Consider the following 23,080-nt stretch of genomic DNA (forward strand, 5'->3'; position numbering starts at 1 on the left):
ATAGACGTACGCTTTTTCTAGGTTCAAAATGTAAATTTACACAATGAAAATTCGAACAGTATAAACAACACCGCGTAAAAGCCATAAATGTAAGCAAACTGCAATTAAGTTCCCCATGCGTGCACAGTGTCTTTTAAATGAGGTTCATTTTACTCGGACTGGCCCAACTACTGCCTAAAGGGAGCACTCCAATGTTACACACTTATACTTCGGCACAAAAATCCCTGCTTATTCTGCTAAGCCATGGCCTCCTGTTAACGAATGCCGAAATAAAGTATACGAAGCGCGAGTGAATCAGGCTTCGCACACGCGGCCACGTTACTCACATAGAGGCCAAACCACGCCTACACGCTTGCCGGGGCGCGCAAGCTCGCGTCTACACGCACCTACGCATGCGCAGACGGGTGCGGTTACAGCTTGAGCGCGTCGAAGCGCGCTGCCACCGCTGTGATCTGTTCCAGGCAGACGCGGGCGTTCGGTCTTACTCGTGTCGCCAAGCGCCTGGTAAAAGCGTATACTGCAAATACATGGCCTCCGAAGGACAGCGAGAGTCACCCCATCTCGGAGGCCATGGCGCATAGCGCAACGTGTAATGTGCGCACGACAGGGGCGGAGTGCGGGCTAGCGCTCATGTGCTCCAGTCTGGCCGTGCGGTCCCCGGTGCGGACCGGCTTCGTTTCTGCATCAGCTTGACCGACTGATAGTACACAAATCCAGATCGCGCATTTTGAAGTGCTATCAAGGGGGACTTTAGCTTGTCCGCTATTCCGGCAAACAGGGGCGGTTTCAGCGGGTTGCCGGATGAGCGGGGGCGTAAACGTGAGCGGCCGGAGCGGTGCAGCCGCCTGGCGGCGTAGAGTTCAACCAGACAAACACAGCGCTAAAAATGCAGTAAGCTAATGTATTCTGCTTCGCTGCTGGTAGAAATTTCCGGCAGCGCCGTAACTGTGAACACGACTACGCCGCTGTCGAAAATTGACACCAGCAGCTAAGCAGAATATAGTAATTGGCTCTGTGTTTGTATGGTTCAGCATTGCCACCACCAGCTGGTGCCACCAATCTGGCCGCTCACGTTTACCGCCCCGCTCATACGGCAAAGCAGCCGCGCTTGCCGGAATACCGGACGCACTAAAATTCTCTAACAGCTCGGTACGAGGCGACGTCTGCCAAGGAGTCCAGCCAGGAGTGAACGCGCGCTGTCTCTGGTCCCATCTAGGCGTAACCCGAATTCGTCGAGAGACGCGGCGGGCTCAAGGCGACTGGACGCGAGCATGCGCCCGCCAGCAAGAGTGTAGGTGTGGTTTGGGCTAAACACTTGAAGAGACGGCGGGTCACAGCTCCGAAGCGAGGCAGAATCGTCCCGGATAGACGTCGTCCGCCTAATGCAGCTCAATAAAGGCCGCTTCGAGATGGACGACGTTGCTGACAGGTCTGGCGATCCCCGACCAGCCGAGACGCTATTCACTGGCTGCGCAAGAAGACGGCTCGCGGTCAGGGAACGTCGAAAAACGCGCACACCCTCGAAAGAGCTCGAGAGAGAGAGAGAGCGAGAGAGAGGAGATGGAGCGGCTCCAGGATTGCAAACGTCGACGGCGAACCATTTAAGCCGCGAATAGTTAGCGACAGCTGCCCCGTTCGGACTCTCATTGAGGTTATGTAAGCGCCCGCGTCCGGTCCCGAGCTGCTCACTCCGTCGTGACCCATTTAAGCTAACGCAAGTGGCCATCGAAAGCGCTGCCCCAAAAGAGGCGCCGACAGGCCGGCCCTGTGAGGCATCGAGGCTCTTACTCGAGGGTCATTATATTATTCGGCGCAATCGAAACATCAGCGCCAGTGCGAGCGAGCGCGCCGCGTGCTGTTGTGTGGTAGAGCGAATGAGTGCGCATAATAAAGAGAACTAATTATTGTGCAATAAGTGCGTGCTCACACGAGTGATTGCGCAAGTGTACGTTTAATTGCGCATTTCTGTACGTACTCACGTATGTGCATGCCGTCATCATCAACGCCAGCCTATTTTTGTGTGTCCACTGCAGGATGAAGGCGCCTCCCAGTGATATCCGAGTGCCTCTGCCTTGCTCTAGCTGATTTCAACTTGCGATTGCGAATTTCCTAATTTAATCACCCCACCTAGTCTTCTGCCGTACTCGACTTTGCTTTCCTTCTTTTGGCACCCATTCTGTAACTCTAATGGTCCACCGGTCATCCATCTTACGCATTACCTGGCCCGACCAGCTCCACTTTTTTTCTCTTAATGTCAATTAGAATATCGGCTATTCTCGTTTGCTCTCTGATCCACACCGCTCTCTGCCTGTCTCTTTACCTTACGCCTAACATTCTTCATTCTGTCGCTCTTTGCAAGGTCCTTAACTTGTTGCCGAGTTTTGTTTAACCTCCAAGTTTCTGCTCCGTATGCTTACAGTACGTGTAGAACGCAGTGATTGTCAACTTTTCTTTTCAACGACAGTGGTAAGCTCCCAGTCAGGATTTGGTAATGCCTGCCGTATGCACTCCAACCGATTTTTATTATTCTGTAAATTTTCTTCTCGTGGTCAGGGTTCCCTGTGAGTAATCGACCTAGACGAACGTACTCCTAGAGGTTGACTCTAGAGGTTGACTGGTGATCATGAATTCTTGTTCGCTTGGCAGGCTATTAAACATTAACTTTGTTTTCTGCAGATTACTTTTAAACCCTACTCTCACGCTTTCTCGGTTAAGGGCCGCAAGAATTCGTTGCAATTCATCCCCGGTGTTGCTGAACAGGAAATTGTCATCTGCAAGCCGAAGGTTGTTGAGGTATTCACTGTTGAGACACACTATTAAACCTACCAAGCCTAAAATAGCTTGTATATTTGTACTGAACATACACTGAACAGCATTCGACAGATTGCGTTGCCACTACCTGACCTCTTCCTCGATAGGTAATTATCTAGTTTTCTTGTGGAGAAACAAGGCAGCTGTGGAATCTTTGCAGAGATTCCCAAAGTATTCCCGTATGCCTCCTCTACTTCTTGATTATGCACTGCCTCCATGGCTGGTGGTATCTCTAATAAAAGCGACTCGCCCCACTGACCGATTACAGGTGTGAAGTTATGGACATCCGCATGTACTCACACCGATAGTACCTTCTTCCCTCCATCCCCTTTCTTTTCTGTCCTCAAACCTCTTCCCCTGAGTAGGGTAGCAAACCGTTCGTGCGTGCGGTTGACCTCCCAACCTTTCCTTCCTTCCTTTTCATCCTCCTCCTTCTTAATGAATCAAACTCCTTCTCATAATATATGATAACCATATAAAGAGGTTGATTACAATCCGCAGATTTCTCAATTAAATTATTGATGACATCGACGTCATCCATTGTAGAATATCCCTACCTGAAGCCAGCCTGTCCTCTCGGTTGATTTAAGTGAAGTGTTGCCCTGTCTTGTCCTGGTCGTCTTTCTTGTGTGTGTCGTTTTGCGCTAAACAAAGTATTCATGTTGCCCTCATTCAATTGGAAATTATCTTGGTGAATATCTTCAACAATACTGAAAGCATGCTAATGAGCCTATATAATTTATTTATTATTTATTACCATAGATGTTATGCTATATATTATATATATTATTTATTTATTTGTTAAATTCGTATAGCCTTGGCCGAAAAGTAAACGAAGCCACTTCGCTTATGACCGCAACCTTACTGAGGTTGCGTTCTCCGTTGATCGGCCCAAAACTCCCGTAGTTACGTTAACTTCCGCATGACAACGCATTTTTCTTAGCGCAGGACAGTGAAGGGGATAAAGCTTTTCATATCGACAAAACTGCGGAAATTAAAAAAAATATTAAAGCTGCGAACCGGGAACGGCTTTCGCTATAAAACCTAACGCGGCAGCACCCGTGAAGTACCAGAATGGTCCATTCAAAGGTCGTCGAATGTGGCGTAGAATTGGCTCAGAGTAAACGCTACCTTATAATAAGCTATCCTTCTGTGTATCAAACCAATAGCGAAGCTCGGCCCTGATTGGCCAGATGAACATATCGCTTCATCGACGTGTTTTGGACCACGCATGCGAAGCCACACTCTCTCCCCCCCCCTTCCCTCCTCCCACCCAGCCCCACCTTTCATCCGATATGTAGATCGTGACGCATCACCATCCGCAAACGCGCACTCTCTCAGAAGCAGCCGCAGATAATCATCACGCCGAGTTATTCCGAGTAGACGCCGCCAACTTCCGCTCGTTCGCAGAAAAAAGATGCCACGCGCGCAGCCATGCGCACGGAATCGTTAGAATACATCCATCACTTCGGCGCACAGAGAGACCGGGGGTGGGGTAAGGAGGTATCCCTACGCGTAGATAAGACTCAATCGCCACGCGAACACATCCCATGGGGCCGTGCATACAAAAGCTTCGCGAAGACCACTTGCCGCAGATTCCGTGAATGAAAGGCGCTTCAGTGGAAGAAAAAGGGCTCCTTTTCAAAGAGGCGCCCTCCTCGCACCAAATCCCCACCGCACATACAAACGCATACATACACACACACAAAAATCAAGCAAGCAAACAAAACGTCGCCCACCGACACGGACCACAGAGCGCAGGCATCACTGCAGGGAGCCACAGGTTGAATCGGGCACGTCTGACGAGTGCGTACTGTCCCTATACGTAAAAGCCGGCGGGTTCTTTTAGGGCATCATAACGGTTCCGCAAGGCTGCATCCCGCCGAAAGTGATGGCCTTATGAAACGCGGAGTAACCAAAAATAAAAAGAAAGAGAAAGAAAGAAGGCGGAGACGGTTGGTGTGGCAGCTTTTGATTCAGGGGTTCACTCATGGCTCAACACGAGGTCGTGACTCGAAGCATTGGCCAACGAAAGCCCGTTTAAACAGAGGACCCGGCTGTTGCAGCGACATCTGGCGTCCGTCTGCTCAGTACGTAAGGTAGCAGACCTAACGTATAGCAGACGTAGCAGACGTGTTCTTTAGCTGTTTCGTTTCGTTTAACGAAAGACCGTGGTCACGGGGTATCGGCCTCAAGCAGACGGCGAACGGCACGCTCGGTTACAGACGCACACCCGTCAGCAGACGAATGCACACGCACACGCACACAAACGCACAGACTTCCGCGCACAAGCGCCAAACATGCGCCTATAAAATGGAACAGCTTGGCGTCGGTGGCCCGCCATTTGTGGACGGGTGCTGGTGTGGTGCAAACTAGGGGCACGTGCGCAGGAGTTGTAACAAGGCCCCACTTGACAACAAAGATGGCGTCTTCGTCGTCGTCCACCTCGTTGCAGACGAAAGCAATAGGCCTAGCCCTGGTGGTTTTTACGCTTCTGGCGTCATCTCAAGGTGAGTGGGGGCAAAGGCGTTTCTACGTGTCAACAGAAAACAACACAAAAAGGAAAAGCTTTTCGTGTAAAATACAGGCCTTAATAAATATAAGGACCAGTGTAATCTTAGTGAGGCGTCACGTAGACATTTGAAGACTGCGTTTTTAAATTGGTGAATTTCGCTGAATCGGCAAAAAACACTATGTAATATTTATGTGCGTGTGCTTACCCATAAGTCGTGAGTGAAATCGCGAAAAAAATTGGTTTCGAAGGTAACGAATAATTTATGGATTTCATACCTCGAAAAAGTTTGCGACACATGCAGAACGGCTTAGACGCGATGCCTCTACAGGACGCTTCAACGTGATGCTGCGATGATGGCGCAAGAAAATAAATAGACTAAACAAAAGTCACGCGATGCTCTGCATCAACGTGCTGACGTCGTGACCGCAGGGGAACTGGAAGAAACGTTGCGCCAACGACTTTCGCATATAATTAAGCGGATTACGAAAGCTATTCGCCTGCTTGTGAATCATCTTTGATGATTTCAGCACTTATTACATTTTTGGTTATTTATATATCATAATTTGCGAGCGGACCCCCAAGAATGACTGCTTCGTTGAAAGCCTCAATGCAAACGACCACTGCAACGCACTTCTAAAATCGTGCCGAGTGAGCGCGCTGCTTTCTATAGCCTCCGAAATCCAGGCACAGGTTCCGCCACTCCCAGAGGCTCCATTTCGCACGCTGCTAACTCCGCCCCAACCCCGTAGACAGGAAAGCCTCGCGGTTAGCTCGTCCGCGGTGGCGGCCGGTGGACTAAGCTTAGTTCGTTATTATAGTACATTTACTAAAGAAGGTCCCACGGCACTCCCGGTTTCTCTCAAGGCAATAGCCGCATCAGCATGAAGACGTGCGTCATCTTTCTTTCTTTCTTTTTCTTAGAATTAACGAACGAGAACACCCCATAACAGTGACGGCTACTCACTTTCACACAAAATTGGTAGTTTCGCCAGAATGGCAAACGTAGACAGCAAAAGCACGATAAAATGGAGTTGAGGGCTGGCTATAATTACTTCGTTATATGTCCATTATTGCATGTACGTCACTGCACTATGAATCAGTACGGCGATTTCAAGGAGAATTTCAACTGCTTCGTTATATCCATTATTTCGTTCCATCCCATTCGTTATAACGAGGTTTGGCTGTATAGAGCTAGCAAGGGTTAGCGTTGCGCTGAAGCTGCTCGGACGGCCTTCCACGAATAGCCGTGGGCGACTTGGTGGCTCGACGCAGAACGCGAGCCAACTACTGCTACGCAAAAAAAAAAAGAAAAACAGAGCCCTGGCAGCCGAAGTCGCTGGCGTGATGAAGAGTACCGCCAGCTGTGCGACAACTCGACGCTGCACGACATGCTCGCATTGAAGGAAAATCGCTGGCGGTCAAAGAATGAAGCACTTGATGTTTACTGCCCGTGTAGTGTTAGACCACCGTATCCACCACGTGTATTGTATGCATGCAGCTGCTCGGCAAGAACACTACAGTTGGCGACAATCTAAGAATTACAAGCTTATACGTACACTGTCCCACTAAGACAAGATTCGCATAGATTGCGCGTCACCCAATTAGATTCGCTTATTTACCTGACGTAAAGCGGCTCCGCCGCTTATTTACCTGAGCGTCTAGGCATACTTTATAGCGCATCCCGATGTCGCTGCTCAGTCGAAGGTAATATTTTAGCTTGAAACAACTAGCTTTTATTTTCTAATTAGACTAAATTATCCGACCAAAGTGACTAAGCCGTGAGCGGACTGCACCTGGTTCAGCCCTCTTTCACAGGTGAAGGGCAGGGGCACTGCGTTTCTGTGGACGTAGCTTTCTTGTAATTCTTAGACTGTCGACGAATGCAGTGCCTGCGGGGTGCCAAGTTGCACCCCATGCTATGGCGAGTCCTTGTGTTCAGAAACAGTTTATATAAACAAGTGACGATACGAACACTTGAGCCACAATCACGGCACAATTCCACCAGAACGATAACATATACAAGAAACGAAGGATTGTATGCACGGCACGTTCTCAAAGTAGTGTACCGAGTCCTCACTCACTAACGTGTAACATAGACGACCGCAAAAGCCCAGTTAAACATAAATTTCAATGCATTGTGTATCGAAGAAACAGCGAGAGGAAAGCTTTAACTTACGACAGCGGTTTCTGGGGTAAACAGATTCTTAAGCGTAAAAACTGCCAAGCCGTCCCTGACACCGCTCCAAAGTCATTCATGTCTATTTATTTCAATTCTGATGAGAAATGCGCGACAAAAGCCACACACACGAGCTCGAAACGTGGGGAATTTTTCTTCTATTTGATCGGAAGAATAAAATAATCTCACAGTAGAGTAGACGAGAGAAAAATCCGAGAACCACTAAGCACTTCTCATGAGTTGCGAATGGGAAACCATTGTTGTTCATTTGAACGCTGTACTTCGAGATAGGAGCTCCTCGCGGGCAAGCGATCACGTTGACACGCTTGGCGCATTTTAACGCGATAGCGTTAAGGAGCTCGTGTCGCAGAAAAGCCGGTGTCGTCGGCGTCGGTGTCGGCGTCCGCGGCGTTGGCCGTGAGCGATAAATCACGGCAGGCACTTTTCGATTCGGCCTTGCCGAAGCGCAGTCAGAAACCAGGCGAGAGCTTGTGTATGTGTACATATGAAAAGCGGTTTTCGAGGCATAAATGTTAATATTAAAAAGAGGAGCATGTTATACGCAGAAACGATATTATTCGCAATGAATGATGGAACGGCTGGACATTACATACACATATCTGTATGCAGTATATCGTGTATACCTATATATAATTCTTCAGTGGTGTCCATAGTGTCGCGTTGAAGTCGTGGCGTTTCTGATGCGTCGGTTTATTAGTGCAACTGTGGATCGAAACGGGCTAGCTTGCCCGCGAGAAATGGTGTTACATGCCGCTTGTCAAAGCCCGAGTCCGTGGCGCGTTCGGCGTCAGAAGCCAGATACGAAAAAGTGCCTGTAATCAAGGAGGATTTAAAAATAATAGCATCCTTGCCTGTCACTCGTCAAGAAAGCTTCTAATAAAGAACAATGTCTATCCCGGCGATTTTGGATACCAAGGATATGTGAATGAAAGTTTTGTTAAGCCGAGAGCATACTGTCGCCATACATCGGAGGGAAGGGTCAAAAGTGTGATGACATACCAAAGGAATTGACAGAACCTGTGAGTGTGGTTTGCTAACCGGCTGTCGCCCGTTAAAAGAGACTTAAACGCTCTAACAGCTGCCTTATCTTATGGATGGATGGATGAAGGGATGGGTGGATGGATGGATGGATGGATGGATGGATGGATGGATGGATGGATGGATGGATGGATGGATGGATGGATGGATGGATGGATGGATGGATGGACGGATGGATGGATGGATGGATGGATGGATGGATGGATGGATGGATGGATGGATGGATACTTCGAGGGCACCTTTCGAAAAGGGGCGGTGGTTTGCGGCACCAGGCTCATTTCCTTATTTTATCTTACCTACGTTACTTTTTTTAATTTGTTTTTCTAGACAAGAAAAATCGCTCTTGTGTCTTTGTGCCATCTGTCGTACCTTTACGAAAGCTTTATTTTATTTATTTATTTTTTTACCCTGGCACTGGCAGCGCTGTAGCGGAAACGTGTGCTTCAATATGAAACTAGGTAGTAGATACAAAACGAAGAAAAGGATTTGAGGAACGTACTAAGGGAGAATATACTTACCATTACCAGTGTATTTTTTTCCCCTTTCTGCATTGCGGACAATAAACCGATACCGGGGTGCGCTGCCTCCGAAAAAGAACAGCACTGAGAGGGTTAAATCAGCTGTTCACCCTTCTTGAGGAAGTTAAAAACTCTGAGAGAGATCTATTTGTAACAACCAAGTTTGGCCGCCAGAACTTCAGTTCAGCTTTGAGTAATGCGAAACATTGTTGCTTGGTAGGAGAAGGGCACCCACACCCAGTATTAATTTTCTGAAGTGAATTGCACACCGCAGGTTGCGAAGATGAAACGTTTATATGGCATTGCATTGCTAGAGGTGTTGATTATGTACAATTTTACAATTTTACATTGTTAGAGTAGGTACAACTAAACTTGTATACATCACTTGAAATAACTAATCATTGCCCATCGGTTCATAGATTGCGGTTTCGGCCGTGCCTTGACCGATGACATCAGTGGTAGTTTCACTGGTGGATTCACCGGTTAGGGCGGAGCAAGTCCAATGTGCGTCATTGCTGACATCAGTGCACACTTGCGGAAGAACACAGGTGCGCTAAGCCTACAATACGAGAGCGGATCTATGAATCGCGAATGATTGTTTCATTGGCGTTCTACCGTGTCTTATGGCAGCATTGAGCGCTACCTGGGCGTTTGATAACAGCCGTGCGCTTACATTCAGTCCTAGGCCACGTACTGTTTGAGAAAGTGTGTTACATACTGCACTACCTTCGAGTTCGGCCAACGAGAGAGAGAGAGAGAGAGAGAGAAAGACAAACGAAGCGGCAAAGGTAGGGAGGTTAACCAAGGACGTGATCGGTTGGCTACCCTACACTAGGGGAGGGGGAAAGGCAAGAACATCTAAGGAGAGAAAAGAAAAATAATATTTAGTCGGCCAACGAGGAGGAGGAAAGAGAAAAGAAGAAGGCAGGGAGGTTAACCAGAATAACGTCCGGTTGGCTACCCTACACCGGTGGAACGGGAAAGGGGAAAGCAAAGATCACAGGGAGAGAGAGGAGGGAAGGAAAGAATGAAATTGTGGCAAGTTCGCTGACGCGTGCGGTTTTACAGAAATTGCCTTAATAGTCACAGGTGGTCGCACAAACCCGTCGTCCTTAAGAAACACAAAAGTGCCTTCACCGCTTTATGGGCCGATGGGCGATGGGGGCGAACGAAATAGCGATAGACCAGGCAGGAAGAACCGGTCTACATTCGACAAAAATCCTTCGCATTAAAAAGAGAGAGAGAAAGCGGGGTTTTTCCTAACTGGTGTATTAACAGTTCGCTTTCATCCCCCAGGTCAACAGCCAAATAACGTCGGCGCCAACCCGCAGACTGCCGGAACGTAAGTATGCACTTCAATGTCAGAAATGAGAACTCCAGAGAATCATTATTAAACCTACACAAAAATTGAACAAACTCGTAGGTAAAATTATTTAAACCTCAATCGAATACGCTGGCACTTTATGCGTGCATAGCGTTACTCTTGCGAGTGATAGTTAGATTTACCTGAAACATTATTTTCAGGGAGGCGCCCCGTTTATATTGCTGTCTGTCTTAATAGAATAGCAACTTATAATTGGTTTCAATATGCTGGTGGCGCGCAGAGGTATTCCTTCATTGTGTGGTTACCCTAAATGTACTGCGAAGGTTGTGGGATCGTTCCCCACCTGCGGCAAGTTATCTTTTCATCCACTTTTATTTCCATTAATTTATCGTTTCTTTATTTCATTTATTAAGCACAATTTCCCCTGTGTTCTCCTTGGTGTTGTGCTTGTTGGTTTCTTCTGATATGTACAAGGTAGAAAGGAGGAAGCACCATATTTCTCGAAAGCGATGCTTTCCTTGTGTTGTCGGACTGGTTTCGACGCCGTGGTCGCTAGTTGGACTACCTACTTGCTCTGGAGGTTTCATTTCTTCGTTACAGTAGTTACTAAGGAGGCTACATTCAAAGTGAAGCTTTGTGACGTCCTACGGGTTTAGACGATGAGGTCGGTGATGGTGGTAGTGGTACTGGTGAGACTGCGGAGAGAAGGAAGCGGGCTGTAAAAATGGGGGGATAGGGGCGGTGCCAAGAAGCAGGAGGCGGGAGGAGAGTTAGCAGCGCCCGCGGATTGGTTGTCGTAAGGTATGACGTCATCGAGGAGGAGGATCTGAGGAGAGACAGCACGTATGTCGGGTGTGGCAGGATGCACCGAAACTCGGTCGTGTTCGCGGAGAGGACACGAAAGCTTCCTTCGCGCCGATTGCCACGGTGCGTGGGATCTGTGTGGCTTGCTTTACAAAAAACACACACCTCGTTTAGCTCTACGCGTTCTTATAAAAAAAGTCTGACATTTGACAGGCACAGGTACATCCGCTAGCGTGCAATAAAACAGCTTCTTCGGAAAGAGGACGTTGTCCGCGAGCACCACCTGTGGAGAGGCAGGCCCTGCCGCCGACGTGACGTAACGTGTAGGATCACGTGACCGCTACTCGTGGATCGCTATGCAGAGAGAAACGAGGAGAAAACAAACGTTTGTAGCGAAAACTGCTTTTCTCTGCCTTCTTATTATTTTCTAGTCGTAAAAACTAACAATTTGTTGGGTTCAAATTATGTACGACAACTTTGGGAGGAAGAAATTCACCTACGAATGCGTCCAACGTGGTGGCTAGCTGTGCTGTGCTGCGACATCAGGCGTGTGCGCCAACAAAGCACAGGTACTCAAAACGAAACAGCGGCTGCTATAAATTTCGCTATTTGACCAAATAATCAACCTCACACTAAAATTTAGGCAAGATTATCTTCTACGACGAACATTCTGCACACAAATTTTCACTTCTCATCACTTAATAAAGAACAACATATTAGAAAGCAAAGCGTCCTGCGTGTAGAAGATGACAATATGAATAGGTGTGTATATTAACGCGTCACACCCCGAGTTACAGAAATCAGTCTATAACTCACACTATTACACCCAAAAAGGGCGTAAGAATGTTGGTCATAGACCGATTGACACCCTTATTCACTTTCAAGGGTTTAAATTATTTGAAAGTGTGCAGTACAATCGTCGAAACGACTCACCAAGTCGTTTCAGCGACTGAAACGACTTCATTTGTTTCTCTTATCAACGCGACACTGTGCATGCCTTTGTCCGGCAACTGAATGAGCAAAACTGCTCATTGCGCAGTTTTGCACCGTTGGCGCCGTCAGCCTTGGTGGGCCAATCCCACAGAGAGTGCAGTTTACAATTCTGGAGGGTATGTGCGTCATCGTCGTCAACACACAGTCGCGGTCCCGCCTTCTCCCTCATTCCATCGTTGCCATACAGTCTTCATCGTCCCATTGTCTCCATAAGGGCTTTGTCGTTCCAGTGACGTCATTCATTCTTTTTCGTTAAATCGCAACAATGCCGCCGTCACTCAGTCGTGATTACGATGGCGTTGCCACGCTACCATCGTCACGCAGTCGTCGTAACGCATTTCTTTCCGCACCCTCGCCGCGATGCCGTCGCGTTCGTTCAGTCGTCGTCGTTCCGGCTTCGCGACATGGAGTTTCGTCATACTGTCGCCGGCACGTCATCGACGTCATCTCGTTGTCATCGCGCCGTCGTCCCGCTGTCGTCGTTACGATGTCCACCTCATTTCGGAATCGTCATCCCATCGCCGTCGTGCCGCCCTCGTCGCACCCACCGTGTTCGGTTGCGCCAGCGTGCGCTTAGGAAGCCGACGAGCAAGCGAACGTAACAGAGCAATGAATTCTAGAAGAGTAGACTGTTGGGCTAGTTGGTCGTCCATATTTGAAAGGGTTATACCCTCGAGATGTTTGTGTTCTGTTTGGTTTGGTAGCGCTTGTCCTTGCCCTGCTTTCTTGTGTCCGTGGTTTTTTCGCGCTAAGCTACTACTTCACATAACATAGCAGCGTAGTATAGTTCAAAGAAGAGCGCTATAAAACACCCATTAAACTGAAACGTCATGGAAGAAGCAGGGCCTTCAGACATCCTAAGCGATACGGCGAGCTCTAGTTGGGGAGTGAAAACGCTTAACCGACACCACAGTTAACGCTTAAAAATGCGCGTTAAAACTCGCCGTCCTACACAGGGATTATTTTATATTTCTTTTTAGCATGGAATAAACGTTAGATCGAAGTTCAGCCCTTTCCGGGTGGTCATCTCGCCTTTGTTCCTGCCCTACTTGCGCTATTAGGCCAACCATGCATTGCGCAACATCCTGTTCTTATATGGCAAGTTAATTTGCGAAGGTAAGTAAAGATTAGCTGAAGTAGATGAACCCACGTTTTTATTTATTTATTTATTTATTTATTTATTTATTTATTTATTTATTTATTTGAGCTAGAGCTGCAAGAGCTTTATCATTCCCATTACCGCTGCCACCCGGCCAACCAGCATTACTTTTCACGACGATTTCGGTTTCTTTTGAGTTTTTATTTATTTATTTATTTATTTATTTATTTATTTATTTATTTATTTATTTATTGAGTGAGTGAGTGAGTGAGTGAGTGAGTGAGTGAGTGAGTGAGTGAGTGAGTGAGTGAGTGAGTGAGTGAGTGAGTGAGTGAGTGAGTGAGTGAGTGAGTGAGTGGTACTCTATTCTCGCTCGCTCAACTGCGTACTCATTTCGCCTTTGCTGCACCTCACTCTTGAGCAGCGGTCCAAATTCGCCGTTTCAAGGCCCTCCCGGACCACAGCCGATGCCGCCCCAACAGCAAGGACCCGGCGGTAAGCATGCTTTCAGAGATAACTAAACAGGCCATGATGTCACCGCTGCTTTCTGTTAATTTTTTTTCGCTCCCGCTGATGAAATCGCAATGCAGGTAACCGAGAAAATGCTAGGCGCCTGCACGCTGCGCACTCTGCTAAAAAAAAAACGCATATAGGTATTCGCTACACACGAAAGGCGAAGTTATCTACATTCATTAAAACAAACTTATCAGAGATCTCCGGCGTTGCATATTCGCTACTGCAGAGTCCGTTACGTACTTGTGCTGGCAACACTGTCCAGATAAACAAAGATGGCCACTATATCGAGAGTCATGGCACCTCTTTCGCTTGTTGGGCTGTGCTCGAGTTTCTCGATTGCGGTGGCGAATCGAGGTGTCTCCTCGAAGCTGAAAGGGTCCTTGCTGCAGATGACCTTATTTGGATCAGGGGGATTGCAGAGACGAAACTGCACAAACTGTTGCGTCGTGCGTGCAAACAACGTGCAAAAAGAACGCTCGGCGATCACCATCAGATTTTATTTTTGTTTTAAAGACAAAAAACCTTTTAAGTGAGCCGGGAGATGAAGAACGCAATGGTTTACGCGTGGCCGGGCCTATCCGCAAGGCAGCAAGCACTCGTTCGCGTCATGGCTCCACTGCTATACAGCTCAGATGCTTGACTGTTTCCAACCTCCATTGGCAACTCCGCGCTGCGACTCGCGTTACAGTGTATAGCGTATAGTATCTCACAATATATAAGCAGTAACGCCTGTCGTCTCCTCAGAAGCTAAATACACATATTGTGCACTTATAAAGACCAGGCAGTAGAAACTGTAATGTTGCACTGTCGGTGTCTTCTCGGGATAAAAAACAACTGATATTTCGCTTTGTGAGTCCGCGCAGGTGCAAGTTTTTTATTTCGTTCCACCGATCCGAGTGGTATATGGTCGTCCGTGTCCGATCTGTTCGCGTTCACAGAACGCTGCGTTCGAAGTATAGGGCGCCGGGCTTGGGTACACAGCAAAACACCCGCGCGCGCGCGTACGGAGTCTCAAGCCCCCGGTGGAACGCTGAGAACGTGAGAAGCGAATAACGACCAACCGGACCAAGTTGCGGTTCTTCCAACAGGTTTATGAAATTTAAGCGACGGTCGATCATTGCAAGCGAGGCCATTTTTATTAGTGCGAAGGCATGACTTGGGGGGAACGAATTGAACCATGAAATTCACTCGCGTGCGCAGCGTCGGAAGGCAAAACTATCGGCAACCCTGCCCGAAAGTCGAATGCTCCAAAGCTGGAACGAGCGCTGTTTGCAGTTGCTTCTGAATTTCTTGCCAGGAAATAAACTGAAGACTCACCGCGTTCGATGAAAAAGACACAATTCCCTGCTTGCTCTGCGGAAGTAAAGCATCTAATCAAAACGATGCATCACCTCGAGGCATAGCGTGTGTTATCTCCTACAGACCTTCCGAGCTGGTTACCTTTCTCTGTTACCGCGCCTGCGGACAAACTTACATAAAGGCTACAACTCCTGCTGCCTCAAGCATTAGTAACGCTAACGCTCAAGCGGAAAACTAAACAAACGAAACCAAATTAAGCTTCAACATACATCACTATAATGCATCACAACGTCTGCCTAAAGTATGCACTCCACGATTTGTAATGTCAGTGTAAGGCCGTTATACGTATGTTTAACATACATAAATATAAATCAAGGATAATAAGTCGTCCGTGTGAAACGTTTCAAACAAACCAGCATAGTATTGTTCGCATTTGCCCAGTCCGCAATTTACTCATCATTTCACTCTCCGATGCGCATCGCCTGCTTCTTTCGGGAAACGATTAAATTATACACTGCCGATTTCCCATCGCGGTGACACGCCTGCCCCCCCCCCCCCCCTCGCCCGTAATGGTGCCCAGGAGAAATATTTCGCGATCCTTTTGTTTTTCGGGCTTTGGCGCGGTAGCATCACGACGATTTGAGAACTACAAGGCACTTTTTCAGGGCAGGTCGTAATAGGAGAACCAGTGTCGCTTCAAACCTGAACCTGGACATGGCCTCTGAAATCTCAGAGGCCACGACCTGGGTCGGTTGGTTCTCAGCGCGGTCGATAGGTGGCGAGCCATAACTTGGAATCGCGAATAGCCATTCTGCCACATCAGTGGAATTATTTGAAGAAGCAGACACTAGTTCCAAAACAAACTGTAGAGTAATGGTAGCTGGTCAGCCGTACTCAGGGCTCATTAAGCAACTTTGCAATTATTCCAATTCGCCGCATACAACGCATATGCCAAGTAACAGACAGTATAAGGTTTAGCTTGCTAGCTTGCCAGAGAGCTCCTCTCATCAAACATACCCGCACCCCAATACCTTTTTAAGAGAAATAAAGTTTATACTACTACTACTCCAGAGTACATCTCCCAACTCCATGCATTGGAGCGCAGCAGAAAAGAAAGTAATATGAGCTTTAGAAAAATCTGCGGATCCCACGCACTATGGGCAGCCGTGTGAGGGAAGCTTTCTGTGCTGTTTGCTTTGATTGGCGATAATTAGCAGCGACGTTGACGGCGAATATTTAGTTTCTTCAACGTTTAGTCCAACACGAGAGCGGTGAGCTGATGTTAAAAGCTACCTTACGTGCACCACTGCTGGTACCACTGGTACACAGAACACACGGAGAGGTGTTTTGCTTGAGGCGTTGTTGTGCGCCCTACTTCGTAGCCTGTGAGAGGATTAGCATATTCGTTGCCTCACATGGCACATCGCATCGTGGCAGAAGTATTAAACTTTAACTGAATTATGGCGCTGCACGTGCGAAAATCAATCCAATCAATCAAATCGGATTACGAGGCACGCCGTAGTGGTAGACTCCGGATTAATTTTGACAACGCGGTGTTCTTTAACGTGTCCTTAAGTCTAAGTAGACGAGGGTTTCCTTTTTTCATTTCGCCGCCATCGAAACGCGGCTGCCGCAGTCGGAATCAAACCCGCTACCTCGAGCAATGCCATAGCCGCAAAGCTACTGCGGCGGGTACAGAACGGTTGATTTGACTTGTGACCGCTTCTGTAGTGCCGCCTATAGACCACGTACGGTGCGCTTTAATGCGGCTCTGCTTCTGCAAGCGCTGCGTAAGTAGTCCGCTTGACAAATTTGCATGGTGTTTATATTTTTCAGAAATAACAGAAACGTACCGTACCGTACCTTGAATCTTCCATTTATCTCGTTTGCCCGCAACCGGTGTCGTGCGTTTCCTTGCCTTCTCACATCACCTTCTCCCATTCCCCCTCCCCCACTCCACCCCTTATATGGGCACTGCGAACGCAAACTGGCAATGCTGCTATTCACTTGTTTCGCGACTGCGTCGGTTCTACCCATTCTCTGCCTCCTCTACCCCCTCCTCTCTGCCATTCTATCTAGCTTTCATCTGGATTTGCCTGTTAGGAGAAAGGTAAGCGCTGCAATTTCTCCAATGCTTTTGCGGAGAATCACGGATAATTACAGCTGTCAAGAGACTAAATGGCGACGCGCAGGGAGCTCCAGAGGGCATTGTGCCTATTCAAAGTGGTGCGAAGTTCCAAACGAGTTTCTCGCGTCGTCTTTCCCGTCTGCCTCACTCCTGGCATGTATACACACGCTCTAAACCACCCCCCGACGCGGTGTGCCAGACAGCAGCAACAGCAACAACAGTGGGAAAGCCGAAGGAAGAGGCAAAGAAAGCTTCGCTCTAAGAAAAAACAATTATTCTCTTAGAGTTTACAGACATGTGTCGTCAAAATGCGCGTCGAAATGCGTTGATGCACTCGTCAGCGCTTATCCATGCACCTGTTTTACGCAGTGCTGTTTACGCGTCTTACTGGGAAAGTTACACTGGAAGAATAGTGCGGAAAGGATGATCGACAAAGACTAGACAGGACAAACGCTAACTTGTCCTAGCTTGTCCTGTCTAGTCTTTGTCCATCGTCCTTTCTGCGCTATGCTTCCAGTGTAACTGTGTATTACCAACCAGCCCAAACCTATACTCTTTTGATTACTGGGAAAGCCGAGAGACTGGACCAACGTTGGCCGAGCATTGGAAATACTCGACGGGCACCTAAAACTCGCGCGCGCGCTCGCAGGAGCCGGCTTCCGAAGGCGCGGTCCGTTCCCGAGGTCGGGCATCGAGGGCCCCATGCCGGGTGGGCCGGGCCGCGGCATTCCTCCCGAGCTCCTGGCTAGGCGCATGGCGTTCCTCCAGGCGGCGGCGCGAGCGAGAGCGATGCCGGAGGTCACGACACAACCTGACGTCAACACCTTGCCGTACGACTTCGGAAATGGCCTCAGGTCCCGAGCCGGCCGCGACGAGGGTCGACCCGTCATGGTTCCCACCGGAGTTCCCCAGTTCCCTCACCCCCAGGGGATCCCCACACGGCAGGGCGGAAACAGAAACAAGGTACGCGGACAGCCAATCCCAAAACTCCGACTGAAAGGCGAGCTACATATTGAGGCGCCAAGACGGGGGGCAAGCTAAGTAGACGTGACACGTCAATGGCACGGAACACGAGCGACGACAGGAGTAAAGGCAGATACAAAAAATACACACGGTGAATTTTAAGTATCTTTATTTCTGTTGTCGGGTTTGTTTGTTTTTTTCGCGTTGTGCACGCGTTCATTAGAGCAATGAACAAACTTGCTCCAGACTGAAGTTTCGATAAGACAGGACAGTTCCGTTGTCGTCGCTTTGTACTGTACAATAAGCACTATGTAAGAATGACTAGCGCACCTGCGCATTGTTGACCGGAAGCATCTTGCTATAACAAGTTCAGGGGTGCCGATTCTGAAAGCTGCCGACTTCCACCAAGCCGTCGAACTCTGCCACGTTGGCGCTTTTAGCCAATCATAGGAAAGACATCTTCTGTAAAAGGCATGCTAGCGCTAAACAGCGGTTCATTTGTCACTAACGCATGCGCTCCCTCATTTTTTGTGCATTATGCCTCGCTCTCTCTCAATCGTACACCTTGTCGCGTGACCATCTCACCGCTAACATGCCTCTCTCTCTCTCTCTCTCAATCGTACACCTTTTCGCGTATCTCACGGCGATCATCTCCACGTGACCATCACGTGATCCCTCCACGTAGTGCTTCGCTCACCCGACCACGGACTCTGTGCGCAGGGCAGCGGCGGAGGCCCCGGCCAGCCGAGAGGCCGAGCGAAGCGAGAGCGCGGGCTGATCGACGGCACGCACAGGCGAAGCGCCCGCGCGGTGCAAGAGGTGAGTGGGGCGACCCTTCAGCAGCCGCGGGGTATAGCATGCGCGAAGGCTTATTGGCCACGTGCATGCTATAACCACGCGTGATGCGCGTGTGGATGACGACGCGTTGCACGTCCGACGCCACACGGCAAGTGGGTGGCTCTGGCAAGTGCGTGTGCACATACACACACATTAGAGAATTTTTGTCCGTCCGGTATTCCGGCAAGCGCGGGCGGTTTGTCGGATGGGCGGGGCGGTAAACGTGAGCGGCCAGATTGGCGGCACCAGCTGGTGGTGCAAAGCTCAACCACACAAACACAGAGCCAATTACTATATTCTGCTTAGCTGCTAGCGTAAGTTTTCGACAGCAGCGTAACCGTGTTCACAATTACGCCGCTGCCGAAAATTTGCTCCAGCAGCGAAGCAGGATATAGTGGGTTATTGTAGTTTTAGCGCTGTATTTGTCTGGTTGAACTCTACGCCACCAGGCGGATGCACCGCTCCGGCCGCCCACGCTTGCGCCCCCGCAAATCCGGCAATCCGCCCAAAGCGCCCCCGTTTGCCGAAATAAGAGACACGCTAAAAGTCCCTATTAACATATCCAAGAAAGCGCAAAAGGAGGAGGGCCGCCTCTGCACGCGTAGTGCTGAAGGTGTGTGGGTTCGGCTACCACCGCAGCCAAGTTGTCTTTTCCTCTATTATCATGCCCTTTACCTTTGTTATTTTTGTTGTTGTTGTTGCATTCCAATTTCAAAGAACGATTAAATTTCCGTATGCTTTACCAGGCTTTATAGTCTGTTGGCTTCGTGCAGTTGTGACTAAAAAAGATAACAGGGCCTTAGGGTTTCTCGTATTGTTCCCACTCGTAGGCTGCTATCCGTACGCAGCGGCCAAAGTTGCATTATCTGCAGGACAGTTACCAGCGAAGTAAAGAAAAGAGGAAAACAAATGTTCGCTTTAAAAAAACAAATGTGCGGAAAACGATCGGCGATGACTGCCAATGCGAGAGAACAGCCAAACGCTTCGAGAAAGCTAGTCGCTTTATTAAAGGAATGAGGCACTCGAGGGCGTATGCAACTAGGTGGTGCGCACGAATCAGTACGACAACGAGGCACGCTCAACCTTTCAACAAAGAACAAAACGAAATGTATCGAAAGTAAACTTCACGGCTGATTAAACAGCGCAAAGTGACAGAAACGCGACGCGAGCGGTATACCGGATGAGTGTCGACGTCCTACTATTTGTTTATTGCAGAAAAAAACACGTTTACATTGCTAATATTTTGCATTGGCAGAGCACAATAGCCAGGAAGCAGCTCATTACAAAGCACAGTGCATGCACCCACAATATGTCAACGAAAGGCATAAATATAATAACTAAACATTCTGTCAAGAAACGCCGTTCACTGGTTACCGAAATTAACGATAATGGCTGACTTATACGTGGCGCGATCTTTCTTTTTTTAGAGGAAAGCAGCTATTTCTTGGTGTTATTGAGGGTGGCAATAATAGACGTTGGAAATACAAATCGGTCAATCCCTCTTTCAGAGGAACACGAAAGAGAGACATGCATTCCAAGAAGCAGTGTCTGCTTTACTGCACGTTCACGAATGCAAGTCCACAAGCGTGCGCACGGCGTTTTACTAATTACAATTTCGCTCCGAGGGCGACGCAGTGACAGATATAGCAGGCACTGAGAGGCCAGTGCTGCTGCGCGCTTAACCAGCACTCCGGAGACTACCAGGCGTCAAGGGTATATCAGTGACGCGTATGTGGCGAAACTGCGTATGTGGCGAAAGTCCGTATGTGGCGAAAGTCCGTACGTGGCGAAAGTCCGTATGTGGCGAAACTTCGTCGTCACCGCACGGCGCGTTTTTATCGAGCGAAAACGCGGCGCGCAACAAACACTCGCGCCGCCGCCGCCGCGGACGCGAGAGCATGCGCACGAAGGAAATGAAAACGTGGCGCGGACTCGCCATGCATCGTCATGCCTGATCGCGCTTTGTATTACTGTATTGTTGTATTGTATTGTATTGTATTGTATTGTATGGTCGCATCAGAAAAGCGCGCGGCGGCTGCCATTCCAACCACCTGCCGAGGTGTTCCACTGAGATGGATGATGATGACTTATTGGCATCCCCTTTAAACGCGGTGGTGACAGTCATCTAGCCTGCTTGTGCTACTCAGGTGGACTATACATGCTTTTCAGTCGAGCATTTTTATCTCTTTGATCCTCTTTTTCTTCCTCAAAATTTCTCTATCTACCTTGTACAGCTATCTATGCCTGTAACGCGATTATGACTGGATGGATGGATGGATGGATGGATGTTATGAGCATCCCCTTTGGAACGGGGCGGTGGGTTGCGCCACCAAGCTCTTGCTATTATACTGCCTAACGTCCTAGCTAGGTTAAACAATAAAAAAGAGGGAAAAAAAGCACAATCACGTGAATTTTCTGATCCCCTATTGCGAACTGTGCTTTTGTATGTCTCCGTCTTTTGTCGTTTCCCTACTTTTCTTCCACCAATCCATTAATCGCCTCTTACTAATACCTGCTGCGGACATGTTTACTTTACCACTGCTCCCGCTGAACCCACGAGCTTCAAGGAGGCCAGTGGTGCCTAAATCGACCGCTGGGTAGACGTCTTCACATTCTAATAAAACATGATCCATAGTTTCTCTAGCTTTACCGCAGCAAGCATATGCTTCTTCTTCCTTCTTATATGATTATGCGCGGACGTCACCGCCACCTGGTGGCGTTCTCCGACCGTCGTCCCACTTTCAGCTCGCAACCGGCAAAGTAACGCCATCTCACGCGGACGCTATAGGAAACTAGCGTGATGGCGATGATTGAGTGACGTGCGTACATCGCAGTAATTTTCGGTGGAGCTCTGTATAAGACACTTTCGTGTTAAAGTAAACGCATGGTTGCATTTTCACGTTCTTAAAATATATACCCTGTACCAAAGTTGCCAGCGCGAAAACTGGCGCCACATTTTCCGCGATAATTGCGCTAGCGTGAAACAACAACACGAAGAAACCAGACCGAAGAGGCGAAGCGAGAACAGCAATCAACAACGCAGCTATTAGTCTGCGCCTCACTCCTTCGGTCTCAGTTATTCGTGTTCGTTTCCTTGTCCTAGCGTTCTCACGTCCGCGCAAGAACCATGGAACCTCTCACAGACTAGCCCACTATTAAGCAGTGTTGACGTTCCGAATCTCACCCGCCCCCCCCCCTTTATTTTTTTTCCTTCTAGCGGATGCACTCCGAGGAAGAAAAATGAAGGATGCAGACAACCGACTCGGAAGTTGACATGACACAGCAAAAACGGCGAGGCGCTTTAAGAAAAAAAAAATGCAGGTGATTTGACGTGGCAGCCTAGAGGTGCCGGCAAGATGATCTCACAAGAACGAAGGCGACCTGATAGACTAATTAACAAACAAAAAAAAATAAAGAGGAGAGGGGGGTGAGAGGTGGCTGCCGTAGGTGCTAAAGCCAAATATAATGCTTGCACTTACAAGTTTTTCACTACACCGCGCTCAACAAATAAAATGAAAACGTCAACTCCTGCCAGCATCTGCCTCGTACGTCGGCATAAAGTTTACTACAAACAATTACTAACATGGAAACTTGCCGCTTATATCAACGGGCGCTGCTAGCCCAGCGGTTCAGCCAGCAATAGAATGATGGTGGCACGTATATTTACCTAAACGTCGAGCTCTCTAGCTTCAAACTGGTTTGTGACTTTGGGGATTGATCATTTCCCATTCAATATTGCGCTACAAAACAAAGTGCAACAACTGGCATTGTTGCGTTCTGCGCCTACAACACACGATAATACTGTAATGTCATATTAGGTGCTGTTCGTGTTAGTCCAAGTCTCAGGTGCCTGCAACGTAATTAATCACATGGATAGCACTGAGGAACGTTCAAAGATTCTTCTCTGTAGAAAAATAAAAAGGGGAGACCAGGACGCAAAAGAGTCTAAGCAGTCCTACTTCTGAAGCAGAAAAGAGAGCAACGGAACAACTGAATGATAACCCAAAACTACATATCAACTGACATATATATATATAT

The 23,080-nt window shown here is 48.4% G+C and overlaps 2 protein-coding genes across 2 annotated transcripts in view; one reads left to right on the forward strand and one right to left on the reverse strand.

The window, feature by feature from the left end:
* The window catches only part of LOC142587970 (beta-1,4-glucuronyltransferase 1-like), a 365,814-nt gene that overhangs the window by 254,435 nt on the left and 88,299 nt on the right, over positions 1 to 23,080 (reverse strand). The gene's annotated exons all lie outside the window — the stretch shown is intronic.
* Positions 5,142 to 22,571, forward strand: LOC142587965 (uncharacterized). Its single transcript, XM_075699365.1, has 6 exons — positions 5,142 to 5,321; positions 10,376 to 10,421; positions 13,724 to 13,794; positions 17,892 to 18,205; positions 18,926 to 19,024; positions 22,260 to 22,571. Exons 1-6 carry the CDS (start codon positions 5,234 to 5,236, stop codon positions 22,284 to 22,286), a joined length of 645 nt encoding a protein of 214 aa, XP_075555480.1. The 5' UTR covers positions 5,142 to 5,233; the 3' UTR covers positions 22,287 to 22,571.

This window comes from Dermacentor variabilis, chromosome 7, assembly GCF_050947875.1.
Source record: "Dermacentor variabilis isolate Ectoservices chromosome 7, ASM5094787v1, whole genome shotgun sequence".
Taxonomy (NCBI): Eukaryota; Metazoa; Arthropoda; class Arachnida; order Ixodida; family Ixodidae; genus Dermacentor; species Dermacentor variabilis.